Source organism: Mauremys mutica, chromosome 9, assembly GCF_020497125.1.
Source record: "Mauremys mutica isolate MM-2020 ecotype Southern chromosome 9, ASM2049712v1, whole genome shotgun sequence".
Classification (NCBI taxonomy): domain Eukaryota; kingdom Metazoa; phylum Chordata; order Testudines; family Geoemydidae; genus Mauremys; species Mauremys mutica.
In genome coordinates, this window is record NC_059080.1 from 88,955,026 (window position 1) to 88,973,251 (window position 18,226).

The window sequence follows — 18,226 nt, forward strand, 5'->3', positions numbered from 1 at the left end:
AGAGTTATTTTTAAGGATAGCTTATTAAAAGTGTAGCCTAAATTTAGTTGTTTTTGTTTTTTTTTTTCCAAAGAACAGCAACTGTTGTGCTACTGAAGGCTTAGACTCTGGGACAGATTCTGATCTAATTTAAACTGGTATAATTCTGGGGCACCTTCCTTCACTGAACCTGATGAGGATGGACTAAGTTTACCCCATCTCTGTGTGTGTTTCTTTGCTTTATTACCTATGTAAATTTCATGATGTTTTGGTTCACTTCAAAAAATATCCAGGGGCTTTTGGAACACACAGGAAAATTAGTGTTGGTTTAAGTTGAAATTTTAAAAGTCTCAAAGATTTTTTTTTTTTTAGCTTTGGAAGGAAATAGTAGCACTAGAATTCTGGCACCTTTGACATGGCTACTAGTTGTGAAAAGATTCAGAAAGGCAAAATCCCACAATATCTTTCTGTCATATGCCCTATGGTATCTACAAGCATTGCATGTTGGCCTTGCAGATCTATCTGTTTAATAGAAAAACTATATGTGGGACCTGAGCTCTTTTAACTTGTTGAATATTTTATGATCTTCTTGGGCCCTTCTGACTTCATTCTTTACATTGGAAAAGGGAGGTCTGCTGCATCACTTCATAACATGACTCCCCGAGATCACATGAGAAAGATGTCTATACTTGGGGAACAAGGGACGTTGGACGAAAAGCACTTATACCGATTAGCAAGTGGCATGGCAGCAGGAGGTAAGCTAGAACTAAAACTTTCCAAGACCGTGTTTATAGTATTCACAACATGTATTCAATATGTGAGCAATAATGTCTGATAAGTCTAATGTTCTGGAAAGATCCCCTCCAGATTCCTGACCAGGACTTGGGAAAAACTGAATAAATGGCTTTCGAAAAGTTCACAACAAATTTTATATGGAGCCCCAGTGGGTCTTTGGGAGTTTAAAGTTTGATTCTGAGGTGCTCTAGCACCTGGGAGGGCACTGCTCCTGTAACTCCCATAGATCTAGGGCCCAATCCTGCAAGGTGCTGGGTACTGAGTGGAGCCCTGATCTTCCACCATTCAGTGGCAGCTTTGTCACTGACTTCAATGATTGTAGGATTGTGACTTACAGGAGGTACTTATTACTTTGCAGGATCAAGTCTTTAGTCAACTATGCGCAAAGCTGATCATTATGTTCCCCAATGCACAGTCTTTTCTTTGATTCAAGAAACTCCCAGAACTCTGGGACACAATAACAGGGCATGCACAAGCTGTGTGGTACAAACTTAGCAGCACAAAATGTGCATCTCTCTAATAATTTATGGTCATACAGGATTCTTTAATAATAAATATACTATTAAACAATGTTATTTTACTAAGATATTTTTGTTGGTTAATTTGTAGGGGGTAATAATTTTCCAGGGATTTTAAGCATATAATCTGAGGGGCAAATTTTCAAGGAATTGGTGTCTCTTATAGGTACACATTGTACTACACTCTGAGAATGCTCAAGCTCTGTGGGAAAACAGGCTGCTTACTGGTGAGCCCTATCAAGGGCAAGACCAAGTCCTGGATATGTACAGATGAGGGAATTTTGAAAGGAGAGTCTATGACTGTGCCTTTGCAGCCCCATCCTGGCAGACCTAAGAGCAGCAGAAGTGTCATTCAGTTGGTCCTGTTCTCTTCCTCAATTCTCCTTTGTTCCCAGCAGGCTGGTGGGGAGCTTGAAGTTTCCATATATTGGAATATGCCCCAACTAATACTCTGTATATAGTGCATTTGAACCAAATCAAACTTTAATGGTCCCATTTTATATTGGGGGTTCTGTTTATAAAGGGTTAACAAATGGTTAATAAATGTTATAAGCATGTCATAGACATGAGCAGCATATATTACAGATGGTTAAAAGCACATAGGTAGAAAGTGGTGTGGAAGGTTTATAAGCCATGGTTATAAGCAGCTTTTTGACCTGTTGGACTCTATAACAACTGATAACTATTTATTAAAACATCTATTAATCATTTACTATTACCCGCAATGAAAGTGTGACCACTGTAATAGCATACTTCAAATGCTAGCGTCAAACATTGCAACTATTGGTCCTGCAAAATAAATGAATAAGGAGAAGACCATTTCTCAGACCCTACATCTCTGCAAGAAAAAGCAGAGGAAAGAACATCAGTGGAGTTTAACATGACAAACAGTACTGCTGCAGATGCATGTCCTAGCAGCAGAGTAAAAGACAAGTTATATTAAAATCATCCTTTTCCCCCTCTCCACTGTCATCTGAATTTGAGTTTAGTTGAAGAAACTGATACTTCAGGTGCAAAGACTGAGGCTGATGATGGAATCAATCAAAAAACTAGCATCACCTCTCACAGGTTCTAAGGATGTGAAGGGTCCTTGGACCCGTGGAACTTTTAATTCATTTAAAATTTAAAAATAATTAAAAACAATCAAAACAAATAGGAAAAATATATTTCTCTTTTACCTGACTTCAGTGGAAGCCAAGGGTGCACTGAAAATCAAGTACTTATGTCCTATTCCAGAATCCATTCAAATAAATGTGAGTCTTTCCATTGACTTCACTGGACTTTGGATCAGACTCTTATGAGATGCTTATATATGGAATTCTGTATTTACCTTTCAACACCCAAATCTGAAATAGTTCCTGACTCAAAGCCCCATGCTTATTCCATTAGATTACGCTATTTCATATCAGGACAGGTTGGCGGTTTTCTTAGCTAATTAGAGTCTTCCATTTTTTCATAGATCTGCCCTATCATTAAAAATACAAATTTCCACAAACAGCACACTTCCTATACATCACTACTCCTTCATACTTTAATAGTGGTGAGGTATGCATCAACATGGACTGTATAAACTGTCACTGTGTTTACATGAGGCTTTGCACGTCTTGTTTATTTCTGGTGCAGTCAAAGATTGTATAATATTAGGACAGTTGGTTAATTGCAGTTAGCTCACATGATTAACTCAAAAAAATGAATTGCAATTAAAAAAATGAATCACGATTAATCGCAGTTTTAATCAAACTGATAAACAATAGAACACCAGTTGGAATTTATTAAATATTTGTGGATTTTTTCTGCATTTTTCAAATATATTGATTTTAATTACAACACAGAATACACAGTGTACAGTTCTTACTTTATATTATCATATTTGATTATAAATATTTGCACTGTAAAAATTATAAATAAAAGAAATAGTATTTTTCAATTCACCTCATTCAAGTACTGTAGTGTAATCTCTTTATCATGAAAGTTGAACATACAAATGTAGAATTATGTACAAAAAAATAACTGCATTCAAAAATAAAACAATGTAAAACTTTAGAGCAGGGGTTAGCAACCTTTCAGAAGTGGTGTGCCGAGTCTTCATTTATTCACTCTAATTTAAGGTTTTGCGTGCCAGTAATACATTTTAATGTTTTTAGAAGGTCTCTTTCTATAAGTCTATAATATATAACTAAACTATTGTTGTATGTAAAGTAAATAAGGTATTTAAAATGTTTAAGAAGCTTCATTTAAAATTAAATTAAAATGCAGGGCCCCCCAGACCGGTGGCCAGGACCTGGGCAGTGTGAGTGGCATTGAAAATCAGCTTGCGAGTCGCCTTTGGCACGCGTGCCATAGGTTGCCTACCCCTGCTTTAGATACTAGAAGTCTACTCAGTCTTACTTCTTGTTCAACCAGTCGCCAAGAGAAACAAGTTTGTTTACATTTGCAGAAGATAATGCTGCCCACTTCTTGTTTACAAGTAGGACTGAGTGGACTAACAGGCTGTAAAGTTTTACATTGTTTTATTTTTTAATGCAATTATTTTTTGTACATAATTCTACATTTGTATGTTCAACTTTCATGATAAAGAGATTGTACTACAGTGCTTGTATTAGGTGAATTGAAAAATACTATTTCTTTTGGTTTTTACAGTGCAAATATTTGTAATAAAAATAAATATAAAGTGAGTGCTGTACACTTTGTATTCTGTGTTGTAATTGAAATCAATATATTTAAAAATGTAGAAAACATCAAAAAATATTTAAATAAATGGTAGTCTCTTATTGTTAACGGCGTGATTAATCGTGTGATTAAATTTTTTTAATTGCACAATCACAATTAATTTTAATCGCTTGACAGCCCTATTATAATATGCTATATTGATCAATGAGATGCTCAGTGTAGCTAAGCGGGGGATATAAGTCTACATTTTTTAAAATGGCAGTAAGTACTTTGTGTCTTGTTTTCCTTATTAATAGGTGGAATATAAAAGATTATATGCTAATTATTATATTTCTGGTAAGGTTCATACTGGGTATAGAATCACTTACTGAACGTACAATAGAATTTTATATGCTTTGTGTTAGAACTGCGACAGCGACAAGAAGTGCTAATGAGAAACCAGATGATGGCAGTAAACCCTCAGCTAATGGGAGCAGGCCAGCAGAGAATGCAGCCAATTCCTTCACAGTTTGAACCTCGATTTGTAGACAGGTATTTCTCCCCACTTCTCCATTGGATTTAAAGAACGGCAGATCACCTTATATTCATGAATATGTGTAAAGTGTTAAGATTTGAGATTATTTTTAACACAGTCTCTAGTCTCTAAAATAGCCTTAATAACTAAGGGATGGATGAAGCTGTGTGTGTCTCCTTAGCTCTCCCCTATATTTAAATTTAATATCCCTGTCTTTGGATACAGAATACTACATTGCTCCTGCTATGCTACTATCCACCTTTGCGCATAGCCCTAAATTCCACATGGACAATTGCTGAGGCAACTGTCTAATACCAGTTACTCTGATTTGAAACATATTTATTAAGTCCCCCTCAAGTCCTAAGGTGAACATGGAACATTTTCTGACATAACTGGATGGCCTATTCCATCAGTACCCAGAAAGACCAACATTGAAAAGACATGCAATTACTGACTCCTACTGCTAAGGACAGGAAAGTGTTTGAGTTACTTCCCCAGACATAATGCCTTTCCTGACCACTATTGATACAGACCAATCTGCCAGGAGAGATGTCCAAAGGACCAATGGGCATCAAAACATTACACAAACAATACAAACCAAACAGGGCAGTAATTTCTTTGACAAATGTCTGCGGCATCTACTATCTTAGGCTGTGATCTATTCTAAGGAGACTTGTGGTATGTCTACATTGCGATTAAAAAAACCCTGGCATCAAGTCTCGGAGCCCAGTTCAGCTGATTTAGGCTTGCAGGGCTCAGGCTGCAGGGCTCTAAAATTGCACTGTAGATGTTCTGGCTCAGGCTGGAGCCCGGACTCATCTGAGCCCAAATATTTACACTGAAATTTTATTGCCCTGCAGCCCAAACCCTGTGGGCCTAAATCAGCTGACTCAGGCCAGCTGCGGCTATGCCACAGGTCTTTTCTTGCAATGTAGATATACTTTTTTGAGACTTAGCATCTAAAGAGAGTTGTGACTAGTCAGTACTTGCATGGGAGACCTTGAGGAAATGCAGAGTGTTGCTATATGTGGCATGAATGATTCAGTAGATCTTTCCTCTGAGTCACTTAAAAATCTGTGCTCGAGGGGAGTGTTATTGGTGATGCTGTTTTTCAGCTGAAAGGTAAAATTGAACCTGACCACTTCGGCTTGTAAAAACCCCCAAGGCCTTTTACATAAGAATTTAGGTCTTAATCCGAGTTATTTTATTACTTTATTACTTTTTAGCAAAAAATTTTGAGCAAATTCTGCAAATAGCATCCCAGTTCTGCCTCAGTCAAATGTGCCAGTCCTGTTAAAGTCAAAGGGAGTTGAACCAATGCAAGTGAGTGTAGAACATGACATGTTAAGTTAGAGCATATATTTTACATATCTAATTGTAATTTTCTCTCTTTCCCTAGAGATTTGTTGCCTTCCACTGAAATGATGGCACCAGCAGACCCAAGACAGATCCATGTAGCTTCCCACCTTGGACCTTCGGTCCCACAGCATGCAAACATGCCAAACATATTGTCCAATCGGGTTTATCCTGGTCCAGGTAACAGCCAGTTGAATGATCCTGTGAAGTAATAGGGTACTACTGAAAAAGTGGATACTCCTAGTTTTTCATCAGGTTTGTCACTGATGGCAATAAATAAGTTTTATTGTATTTACATTTGTAAAATAGCCTTGAGAAAGGAAGCGGCCTGCCTAGCAGAAATCCCAATCTGCACCAAGATGAGACTTCAGACATGCAAACTAGAATTTATTAGGCACATTGGGCTTTCAAGATCCATCTCCATCCTATATGCTTGTGTGTGTGTGCACACCCTCCCCTTGCTTTTGCATTTTCCAAATAGTATGGCATTTGTCCATCTCTCTCCATATAAGCAGAATGTTCTAGCCAGCAACATTTATCTGACTGGCAATGTTCTTTGTGTTACACACATTTAACTCTCTGTAACAGGATTTTTTTTTGTCTTAGCTGTTTTAAGGGGTTGTTTCACTGGTCACTTTCTTTGATCCTGTTGCCAGGGCCTATGTTACCTGGATATAATTTATTCCCATAAAATGGCTACATATTTGTTTTAATAAAGTTTAGCTTGTGGTGCTCAGTCCTAAAGCAAGGGGTGGATACAGTAGCAAATTTCATGGCTGCACAATTGTGCAACACATGTCATGCTGGAAATAAGAAGTTAATAATGGACCATATCTTGAGATTCTTACTCAGGTCTGAGTAAAAACTGAGCAAGGACCCCAGATTTGCTCAAAGATGAATAAAAAGGCACTAGAAGCCACGATGATCCAGAAACAGGAACTTTTGGCTTCAGCTTCTCACCCTTCTGTGAGTCTCTGACTTTGATTTACCACATTTGGGTCTGAAACAGTTCTCAGAGAGGAAATGCTATTAAAAAATTACATGTAAGACCATTGCAGCTAGCCTGTAAATAGACTTTTAAGGAGTGTTCTTACATTTCTTTTCCTTTTTTAAACTAGCAGTTATTATGTACTCAGTTGTTCCTCCATGTTCTTCAAAGACAGAAGTTATCTCATAAATGTCACTGCTCTCCCTTGCCTTAGAAGTATCGATGACAGGTATTCCTAAGGTCCTGACCCTACAAACACTTGATACTAGGCTTAGTTATTACTACTGTTAGTCCCATTGAAGAGAGAAATGTTTGCAGCATCTGGATTGAAGTTATACCAGTGACTCTGAAAAATATTCCATAGGCTACATTTTCAACAGGCCTTTTAACTGTTAACTTTTAACAATACTTTTAGGAGCATCCAACTATTTCAGGGAATGTCTGAAGTGTGAGTGCAATTCTAAACCTTTCTAACCATATATATTTATTTTTTCTAGGATATAGTTTTCTCCAGCCAGAATCCATGGAAGCTGTGGCCAGAAGGCAGGAGTTGGTTCAAAAACAAAATATTGCCAGGTACATGAATGTAAATTTTGCACTGAGGTGCAGGCCTGGAGTGGGGAGAAAGGAGGCAGACTGGGATGGTTAAGCTGCAGATTTTGTAATACACAACTTTTGGTGCCCCGTTAAAGGTAATTGCAGTACTTGTTCAAACCATCCAGATATATAAAAAATCCTCTGTTTCAGGAAGCCAGGGGCACAGAAAAACTTTCTGCTTCTCTCCCTCATTCTGCTTTTAGCTTTAAATAGCAGATATAAGATATAGGCCCAAGCTGGAACATCCAGAACTTGGTTAAAGATTGGATATGGATCTAGACTTTGCAGCTTGGAACTCTAGATTCAAATACCCTTGACCTTGGGAAAAGTCAGAACCGGATCTGAACTTGGCAGTTTGGACTCATCACTCATAGTATTTTTTAAATTTGGATTGGAGGGTTGGAAATCCCTACACCCTGTACAGGATGCCCAGATGTCCTGGTTTAGTGAAGCAGTCTTGGTGTCATGGATGATTATATGGAAATCTGGTGATTGGTCCCAGTTTCAATGTAATCAGCTGGATTCTTTTTCCCATGTAGCGAACCCCTCACCTTTATCTTCCAAGAGGAACTTGAATCCAAACTAGAGTTACCATAGTTCAGTTTCCCAAAAAGAGGACACTGCTAGAGGGGGGAGGGGAAATTGGGAGAGGTGCAGCTGGGGATGCTGGAGGGAGTACCTACAGTGGGGGTACTCACTGGAGGTGGGAGGGGAGCCAGTCACAGCTTCCTGCTTCTGCACTGGCCTGTCCCCCTAAAGGATCTAGTGCCAGGAGAGGACTGGTATAGCATAGTGGAGCACCACCTGACCATCAGCATCTACCTCCCTTCTCTGGCAAGCCACCCTATGCCAGATACAGTGGTGGCCGGCTGGTACAGGAACCTGTTCCATTGGCTTTATATCAGTGGGTAGTTCCCTCCACAAAGGTAATTCTCAGATTGTCATTTACTGTCAGAATACAGCCCTTTGCACCATCTGAGCATTAGACAGAGACCAAGGTGCATTGGAGAGTTGACCCAAGATCTTTACTTACTGTTAATTGGCTCTGGCAGTATAGTCAAGGCCCCATGCATAATACGATTATATTACTGTATCAATTGCCACATAAGTGCCCTTTTTCAAGGTGTTGTATAATTTTCTGCTTGGAATCTAAGCTTTTTAAGTCTCTAGCCCTTGTGGTGGTGAACTGAGTGTAATTGATGCTGGGATGGCCGTATTATCAACTTACAAATCATGCTTTTGTTGGAAAATATTTCATCCCTTATTGTCACAAGCATAATATTCTGTAAGTTTTCTTTCGTGCATTTGACAACACTTTGTGTATAGTCACTTCCTCTATTTCCTCTGTTGTTCATATGTTTCACACACAGCAACATGGGAAAGAAATATTTTTCTATTCATGTATTATATCGTTCTAGTTTAATCTGTCATTGAAAAAGAAATGACAAGAGAACTGATCAGTCCTCACTGCTAATGCTCTGTTTACCTCTTAGGATGGAAATGGAAATGAGTGCTATTTTTCAACAAAAAGAAATTGAGAAAGCTCATCGTAAAGGGCTACTAGGTTTGGAAGCACCTTTCCTCTACCATGGAATCCCAGCTAGCCCAGTTGCTTTCCGTGGCAGGCACAGACTTCCTGAAGGCCACCTTTCTAGCGACCTATATGTTCATCGAACCACCCTTGATGACCTTCATGGCAATACCATGCTCATGGCAACCAGCCCATATCCTCCAATCAGCAACCTGCAAAGGGAGAGAGGCCGTCGGCCAGGGAGAAGAGCTGGGAATCACAAAACTAGTGATTGCAATGCCAATGGTGCCAAAAGCCAAGCTGAAGACAAAAATGCAGACTCTGCTTCCACCACTGCTGATGATGAGAAAGAGGACAAGAAAGAAACAGAGCTTGAGATGCTGAACAAACATGAGCAAAGCAAAACCCATGTTGAGCCATCTGCTACTGCTGTGAAAAGCTGTAAAGAGTATGAACACAGCCTGAGAAAAAGTTGTGTTACTCATGAAATTTCCACTGAAACAAATGGCTGCAGCAGTGCAAATGAGAAGGATCCCAATAACTCTTGCACAGCCTTTGATGACAAGTATATGTATCCTTCTGCAATCCCATTCTCAGCACTGCCATATAGCTTCCCAGTACCCAGCAATCCATTACTGCCTCCAGGTTTGTCAAGTTGGCCTCTTTTTTTTTTTATTGATTAGCTTTCTCATCATCCTCTTTTTATTTAAACCCCACTTACAATGATAGAGTCAGGGTTTCAAAATGTGGACTTCATTAATCAGGGGCATATGCTGCAGCTAACATGACCTGATACGTATACATCAATGATGGCAAACATAGTTATTTCTCCCATTTATAGAGATCTCCACATGTTATTTGCTGGCATATGAAGGTTTCATTCTCTAAGGCAGCGATGTTCAATCTTGCAGAACCACGTGGGAAGTAGATGGAGTTACAGAGGAGCAAAGTCACAAAGTAACTTCCTGATGCAAACATCACAATAGTGTGTCATGCCATTATGTTGTTGCAAAATGATCTCATCACATGCTGATGGGATACTAACACATATATCATGTCAGGATAATTTTGTGGTTCTCTGCAACCCCATTTGATACATTCTGTCCCCACAGCTCCTCCAGGCTGCCTGGTGGGATCCTGGCAGCAACTGCCCATTTGAGCAACAATCCTATGTGCGTGTCAGGCAGCACAGGAAGTTCTCCTATCAGCTGCCCTCTGCTTGAGACCAAATTCATGCCTCAGGTTTGCTATGTACACATGATAGCTTACATCGGTGTAAATTATGTCACTCAGGGGTGTGAGTAAGGCCTTGTCTGCACTACACAATTTTGTTGATAAAACTCAGCTTTTGTCAACAAAACAATGGAAGTTTACACAATGAAATGTTCCTCTCATCTATGTAACTCCACATAATAAAATCACCTTGACGAATGGCATAGAGCTTTTTGCGACGTAGTTAGAGTGACGCAGCGGCAGTGTAGACACCTCACTTGGTTATGTCACCCTAACTCGCCTCCAGAAGGTGTTCCACAATGCCCATCATGACCACTCTGGTCAGCAGTTTGAACTCTGCTACCTGAAGGTACATAGGTATGCGACCCTCCTCTGTTTAAAGGCCCGGGATTTTTTGAAATTCCTCTTCCTGTTTGCTTGGCATGAACAGTTCACATAGCATCTTCCCAGGTGACCATGCCGGCTGTATGCAGCAGACGTGCTCCCATGTGGAGCACACCAGAGCTGTTGGATCTGCTGAGTATATGGAGAGAGGCAGCTGTGCAGTTGCAGCTTCACACAAGCCGTAGGAATTTCGATAGCTACGGACTGATTGCTAGAGGCATGCAGGAGAAGGGGCACGAAATGGACACACAGCAGTATGAAAAATCAAGGAGTTGAGGCAGGTATAGCGGGAGGCCAACCAAGACACGCTGCTTCCATAAGGTGCTGCACGCCATCCTCAGCGGTGACTCCACCTTCACTGTCAAGAGTCCCATGGATACTTCGAGGGCAATAGAGGCAGCGGCCAGCAGACTCAACTCTGATGAGGAAGTGATGGACGAGGAGGTGGAGCTAGAGAAATATGTGGAGCACACAGCCGGGTTGTCTGATGGTGTGGTGTGTCAGGACCTCTTTTCCACTCCAGAGGGGTCTAGCCAGTCCCAGCACTCCAGCTATGGCACGCAGGATGCCGGAGAGGGGAGCTATGGTAAGTGCTCATTTTGCTTTCATACTGCACGGTGAGAGGAGATTGAGCTCTCATGTACTTTGTTATATGGCAGAGGAGGGATAAGGGACAGAAATTAACACCAGAACTTTTCCATCTACGCCAGTGGTTCTCAAACTTTTGCACTGGTGACCCCTTTCACACAGCAAGCCTCTGAGTGAGACCCCCTTTATAAATTAAAAACATTTTTTGTATAGTTAACACCATTATAAATGCTGGAGGCAAAGTAGGGTTTGGGGTGGAGGCTGACAACTCACGACCCCCTGAGGTGTCCCAACCCCCCGTTTGAGAACTCCTAATCTACGCAGTGAGGCCATGGTGGGAACGTTTGGTAATATACACAGGGATGTCTCTGGAATCCTCCATAGTGATCTCTAGGAAACTTTCCTGTAGGTATTCTGCAATCCTCTGCCAAAGGTTCCTTGGGAGAGCTGCCTTGTTTCTCCCCCCACTACAGGAAACTTTCCCATGTCACCCAGCTCTTATTTCTGCAGGGGCCAATGCGGCACACAGGCCAGCAGCATATGAAGCCAGTCTGAAGCCACACAAATGCAGGAGATGCTCCTTTGCAGCCTAGGTTACCCTTAAGAGTGAGATATTGAGTTTGATTACCCTAGCCTGTGGAAAAAGTACCAAAATTCAGATTAGGCTCCCTACCACCTTATAATAACCCCCTTCACAAACCACCCTTTGTCCCTTCTTGTCCTTTCTGCCTTGCCCACCCCACCTCCCTGGGAACGCATCATAATTGGGACTTGCAGCAACCTGTGTGCTAGCCAAGAGGCGGTGAGAAAGAGGTGTGTGTGACTTTTCTGATTCACAGTTGTGAGCGTACTCACAATACTGTCTCTCTTCATTGTTTCTTTGCATTCTGCAGATGTGCCCTGGAGAACACACTCCTCCATGCCAGTGGAGTGCCTACATCAGATAAGGCAGCAAACCAGGAGCAGTAAGGAGGATATGTTTTGTGAAGTGCTGCAGTCAAGAGATGCAGCACACAGCCAAATAACAGCATGGAGGGAGACAGTGAAAGACTGAGGCTGAATAGCCAGGAAAGGACACAGGGGCAGAAGCAGATGATAAAGTTCATGGAGGACAAGACGGAGATGTTGAAGTCCCTCATTAGCTTGCACTCAGAACTATCTGTGCTCAACTCCCACTCCAACCACTACAGAACTCCAATCCATGCCCTCCGCAAACTCCCACACCGCATTCATCATGTGCTCCCGGTCCCTCACAGTACCCCATGCACTCCATGTCTAGGGACTGATTTCCAATGAAAATGGGAATTTCACCCAGCTGTGAGAGCCCTAACCACAAGACTGTTCCTCATTTTCATCCTGTTTGTTCAAAAGTTTGTGTTTTATCTCTTTATTAAACTTGAGTCTTTGAAATAAAATGAGTCTGTATTTGTGAAATACATACATCACTCAGTGCTAACATTGAAACACAGTGGCTATAGGTAGGAATATTTGCTCCTTGCAATTAACGCTCATGAAGCAAACACTACAGGGATAATTCATGGCAGCAAGTAAACATTGCCTGGTCAAATGCATCAAATAGACACATTACTATGAATCATTGTCAAACTGCTCCTTTAAACCCTCCATAATTTGAATTGCCTCCCGCTGCACTCCTCTAGTTGCCCTTGTATCTTGCTGCTCAAAATCAGCTCAGCCAAACAGCCTCAGCAGCCTATTCCTAGGGAAACTTTTTCCCCTTTGATTCACAAATATTATGGAGAGTGCAGCAGGCTGCAATAGCCATCAGAATATTTTCCTCACTGAGGTCTAACTGGCCACCAGTGACCTTTTAATCAGCTGAAGGCACATTCAATAGTCATTCGGCACCTGCTGAGCCTGTTGCTACAGCACTCCTTGCTGTTGTGTAGGTTCCCCGTGTAAAGCTTCATGAGCCATAGGAGCAAGGGGTATACAGAGTCTCCAAGGATCACTATGATCATTTGCATATCCCGCACTGGAATCTTCTAGTTTGGAAAGAAAGTGCCAGTGTGCCGCTTTCTACACAGTCCAGTGTTCCAAAAGATGCACCTTCCCTGACCACCCTGCATTGACATCAGTGAAATGGCCCTGGTTGATGTGCTCTGTCACATGATGTTTGGGGGCCAAAATTGGGACATGCATTCTATCCATTGCCATGCCGCAGTTAGGGAAAATCTGCCCAAATCTGAGGGCTTCAATCCTGGGTGGCGGGGCTCAGGTTACAGGCTCCTTGCCTGGGGCTGAAGCCTTTGGGCTTTGGCCACCCAGCCTGGGGCAAAGGGGCTTTGGCTTTGTCCCCCTCCACCCAGGGTGGTGTGGCTTGGGCAGGCTCAGGCTTCGGTCCCCACTCCTGGGGTCCTGTAGAAATTTTTGTTGTCAGAAGGGGGTCGCAGTGGAATGAAGTTTGAGAACCCCTGGTGTATAACATGCATTCTGAGCTTTGTTATATTTTTTATGAAGTGCTGTTTTGTGATTTTACAGAAGATGTCCCTAGTACAGTGCTTCACCTAGAGACTGATGTGCCTTCAAACAGTATAGAAGATGTTGCCTTTTAGTATTTACCTGGAGACTGACACACATAATGCAGTTCATGCTTCATCATGATATGAATGAGTGTGACACAGAGCACTGTTATCGGCTTGCCTGTTTGTTCACTTGAAATATTAGTCAGTCAAGTTAAAATAGTGGTAAGGTATAACAAATCAAAAGCATCAGATAATGTAGTCTTTAGAGAAAATGCTGCGGCATGGTAGGCATGTACAGCACCATCAGTAGAGAAAATAAAAGTAATCAAATAAAGGAAAAAACCAAACCCTTCAGAATTAGAAAGTGATGAGCGACTATTTAGTATGTTGCTTAGGACTATGCTATAAGTACGTGACCATATAGTATTGTTAGTATATGAAGTAGGTCCTGTAGATGTGTAAAAACTCTTACTTTTAATAAGGTTTTCTATTGTTTTGCCTGTTGAGATGATACAAACACAACATTTTTGTTTCCTTCTCAAAGGAGCGCATGGCCTGATTTTGAGTGGAGAAGATATTTCTTCCATTGAAGATATTCGCAAATGGACTGTTGATGATGTATACAACTTTATTATTAGCCTTCCAGGTTGTTCAGATTATGCACAGGTGACCACAAGTATTAATCATACTTACATTTTTAGATGTTTAAAGATACATGCTCTGGATTTAAAGTTCTGCTAACATTATTTTATCTACTGAAATTAAATTATTATTACTATTTATTATTTGCAGTAGAGTATCTTGAGGCCCCTTTGTGCTAGGCAATGTGTAACCATGCAGTAAAAGATAGCAAACAATGTAGGTTAATGCTCGTTTGTGGTTGTATGCTGCAATACAGAGTGTTCTATCATGGCGTAATATGAGAATGTTAATAGGAGAACAACTGTATAAGGAAAGTGTTTTAATACCCCACCCTCTGCCAGTATAGCACTTGCACAACTTTCAAACAGGCAGAAGCAATTGCATGGTCCTGTGATGTTAAGCAATGTTTTAAGCAATAGTGAAATTACTTCATTCAATTTCATGAAAAATCATAAGCAGTGTAAACAGGAGGCTGAAAATCTGCATATTCATGGATAAAAAATGAATGACTAAGACACGAGCCTCCCTGTAATTGATCACTTTTGTTAAAATAATAAAACTAAATGATGTTGCAACATTACACAGCTGGAACTCTGAGAGCAAGTGGATGTGCTGCAGGCACAGATGATGACAGCCACATCCATCTGCTCTCAGATTAATATAAAGCTGAATTACTTCCATGTTACTGTTTCCTTCCTTTATTGTCTGGGTATCAGGATTAAAATAGAAGACATAAAAGAGTCTGTTTTAACAAGCCATTGTGTGCATTTTATTGTTTGATAAGGTATTTAAAGATCATGCTATTGATGGAGAAACCCTGCCACTACTCACAGAAGAACATCTGTTGGACACAATGGGATTAAAACTTGGACCAGCACTAAAAATTCGATCTCAGGTACTGAAATGCTAAATGGAGAGAGAATGAAAGATTTGTGTTGCATGGGAAGGTGACAAAATTTTGTTGATTTTCTTTGAAGTTATAACACTCTTTCACTCATAAAATATCTGAAATAGTATTGTGACAGGGTGCACTATCTAGTCCCAGTGGACAGTGCATTAACTCCAATTCAGCTTCCCTTTTCTTTTCATGAGTGCCCCAGGGAAGAACTATGAACAGCTGCTTGAGAGACAGTGATGGAAGAGAATGCCTTTGGGAAGGTTGGGATCCATAGCCAGGGTCATAAGATTGGGTTGAAATTAGAAAGACTTGTCTGATCAATTAGTTCATCTCCCCTTTTTTCCCTCCCTCCTCTGACCAACAGAGGATTGTTCTCTCCTGTAGATTCTCCATTACTTTGACCTGTCCTTTAAAATAACCCAAGTGATGAAGCTTCCATCACTTTCTTTGGGATAGCATTCCACACTGTTACAGATCTCACTGATCAGAAGGTTTTCCTGCCCATCAGTTACAAATGTCCTGTTCTTAATTTCATCCACTGACTTCAAATTTGTTCTCATTTTTCTTTGTCTCATCTATCTTTCTCCTAACCCATGTTCCTTTTCTTCTTCTTCTTAACCCATGTATATCTCTCATTCTCCTCTTATTAAACCTATTTCTCTCTTCTCTTAATCATTTGTCTTATGTACCACCAATAGCCTGCATTATGCATGCTGAAGCGCACCACCTACTGGGAAGAAAGGAGCTTCTTGTCTAGATTCAAAGGGTGCTTGCTCTCCTTCCCCTACAGATTGCGCTGAGCACAGCCAAACCAATTCAGCAGAAGTTGGGCGTAGCTGAAACTGAGAAGCAGGGGCAGTGGAGGACATTTCTGAATTCTTGCTAACCATCCTTAGATCTGGCCCTATGAGATGGCTGGAGGCGATACAACCTGAAGGCTCTGAGGTCATGTCCCCATCAGCCCTGTGGATAATTTGGACCTACATTCAAATTTAAGGTTAAGATGAGCAATTAGTTAAATTGACATTATTTGAAGTAATTATTGTAATTGCTTATGTCTTTAAAGGTGTCTCGGCGGCTGGGCAATGTGTTCTACATGATGAATCTTCCTATGTCCATGCCCCTTCCTTCTGCTACAGGCAAACCATCAGAGCAGCCCTCCGACATGACCTCCCCTATGCACTGCAATAGCAGTGGTGATACACTGGGCAGTCCCTGCTCCCAAGACCCAGAAACTTCAAAAGCAGTGGAGCAGACTGTTTCAGAAAACAGGGAAAATCCATGTGACACAGCTGGAGCCCAGACTGACTTTCAGATGATCAATTTTCAGAAGAGCTGAGCTGGGTCCAACATGTACAATGTTTTCAGTAATACAGTAGAACCCCTATGTTACAAATGGTTTCAAGGAACATCTGAAACCTTCATAAAACCAGGGATAGTGAAATAACCTCCAAATGCAGCAGGACTCAGTAAGGTATTTTTAAAAGCATTTTTTAAAAAGTGCAAATACACATTAGTGCAATTAATTTCAAGTGCAATTCATACAAGTTAATATTAATGTAATTAAAGCCTAAATTTAAATCAAAACTCCAAAAGTATCATTCAGAACTGTTAGGATTCAAAGAAAACTGTCTTAGGGCTTGATCCCACAGGCTGCTGAGTGCTGAGGAACTAGCTGTTAGAGGGAAACGAATAACACTGAACAATTGGCTTTTGCTCAGCATCTCTTAGTGACTTCTGCTGAGAGCCCAATTCTGCTTTGCCAGTCAATGGCAAAATTCATATGGAATTTAATGTGAGTATATGGGAACAGTTTCAAACTATAGAGAAATTTGCCTAGTTCTCTGCAATTTGAGTAAATCTCAATGCCCTCCCTGAACTGAGCACTTGTGTGTAGTGGAGAAGCAGATGCAGGATAATCGAGATGACCCATAGAAGGTGTGAGGATACTTAACATGGGATACATGTAAGTATCCTTCTATGGGTCATCTTGATTTTCACTTCAAAAGTTTTTTTTCTCCTGCTGATAATAGCTCATCTCAATTGATTGGCCTCTTACAGTTGGTATGGCTACTTCCACCTTTTCATGTTCTCTGTATGTATAAATATCTTCTTGCTGTATGTTCCAGTCTATGCATCCAATGAAGTGGGCGGTAGCCCACGAAAGCTTATGCTCAAATAAATTTGTTAGTCTCTAAGGTGCCACAAGTACTCCTCTTCATGTTATATTATGTCTTTGGTCTTGTAGATCATACCTTTGTTCATTAGATAAAGTGTGACAAGATGCTAACAGCAGCAACTAAATGAAGAAGCTTATCTTACTGTATTGTACTGTTCATACTGTGTGGCCTTTAGGAGTATTCTCTTTCTGAAACAGCGAAGTTTTGGGCTAAAAAGAGTAGGGGCCTGATTCTGCTTTCAATGGGAGTTCTGTCATTGACTTCTATTGGAGCAGGATTGGACTCTAATACTGACATATTTGTGTATTTTCTCTACATACTAGAACTAGGGTTTCCGGTTTTAGGGCTAAATTAATAAAACCCAATAAAGCCTATCAATGCATATGTCTGATATATATAGCAAAATACCCCCAATTTGTCATTTTTGCAGTATTTAAAACTATTTATAGTGCTGATGGACCCTACAGTCCTCTCATACTCATGAGGGCCCTGATCCTAATCCTATTGAAGTCAATGGGAGTCGTTCTGTTGACTTTGGGTTTTAGATCAGATCTTTGGAGATCATCCCTGGGAGTAAAGGGCTACAAAGGGGAACAATCTTTGATATAATTCAAATAAAATAATGTTTTAAGCAGAGATTTAAAAAAACCCTCATATTGTTTACTTCTAAATATGAGTAAAAGATTCCCTAAAATTAAACACCTATAATGAGAAAAAAACAAAATAAAAACCTGAAGCCGGAAAACCTAAGTATAACTCCATAAGGTTCTCTACAAAAAAAACAAAACCAAAAAAACTAAGTAAGTGTTATAAACTTAGAATGGCAATTAGTTCGCTGTTCAATTTTTCTCAAATAACTTTAGCAAGTAT

The 18,226-nt window shown here is 40.5% G+C and overlaps 1 protein-coding gene across 1 annotated transcript; it reads left to right on the forward strand.

Moving 5' to 3' along the window:
• Positions 1 to 631: 631 nt before the first annotated feature.
• SAMD7 (sterile alpha motif domain containing 7) lies at positions 632 to 16,633 on the forward strand. The gene is made up of 8 exons (XM_045030082.1): positions 632 to 734; positions 4,367 to 4,493; positions 5,876 to 6,012; positions 7,318 to 7,396; positions 8,911 to 9,593; positions 14,181 to 14,302; positions 15,063 to 15,173; positions 16,243 to 16,633. The coding sequence occupies exons 1-8, from the start codon at positions 632 to 634 to the stop codon at positions 16,513 to 16,515; spliced, it is 1,635 nt and encodes a 544-aa protein (XP_044886017.1). The 3' UTR covers positions 16,516 to 16,633.
• Positions 16,634 to 18,226: the final 1,593 nt, after the last annotated feature.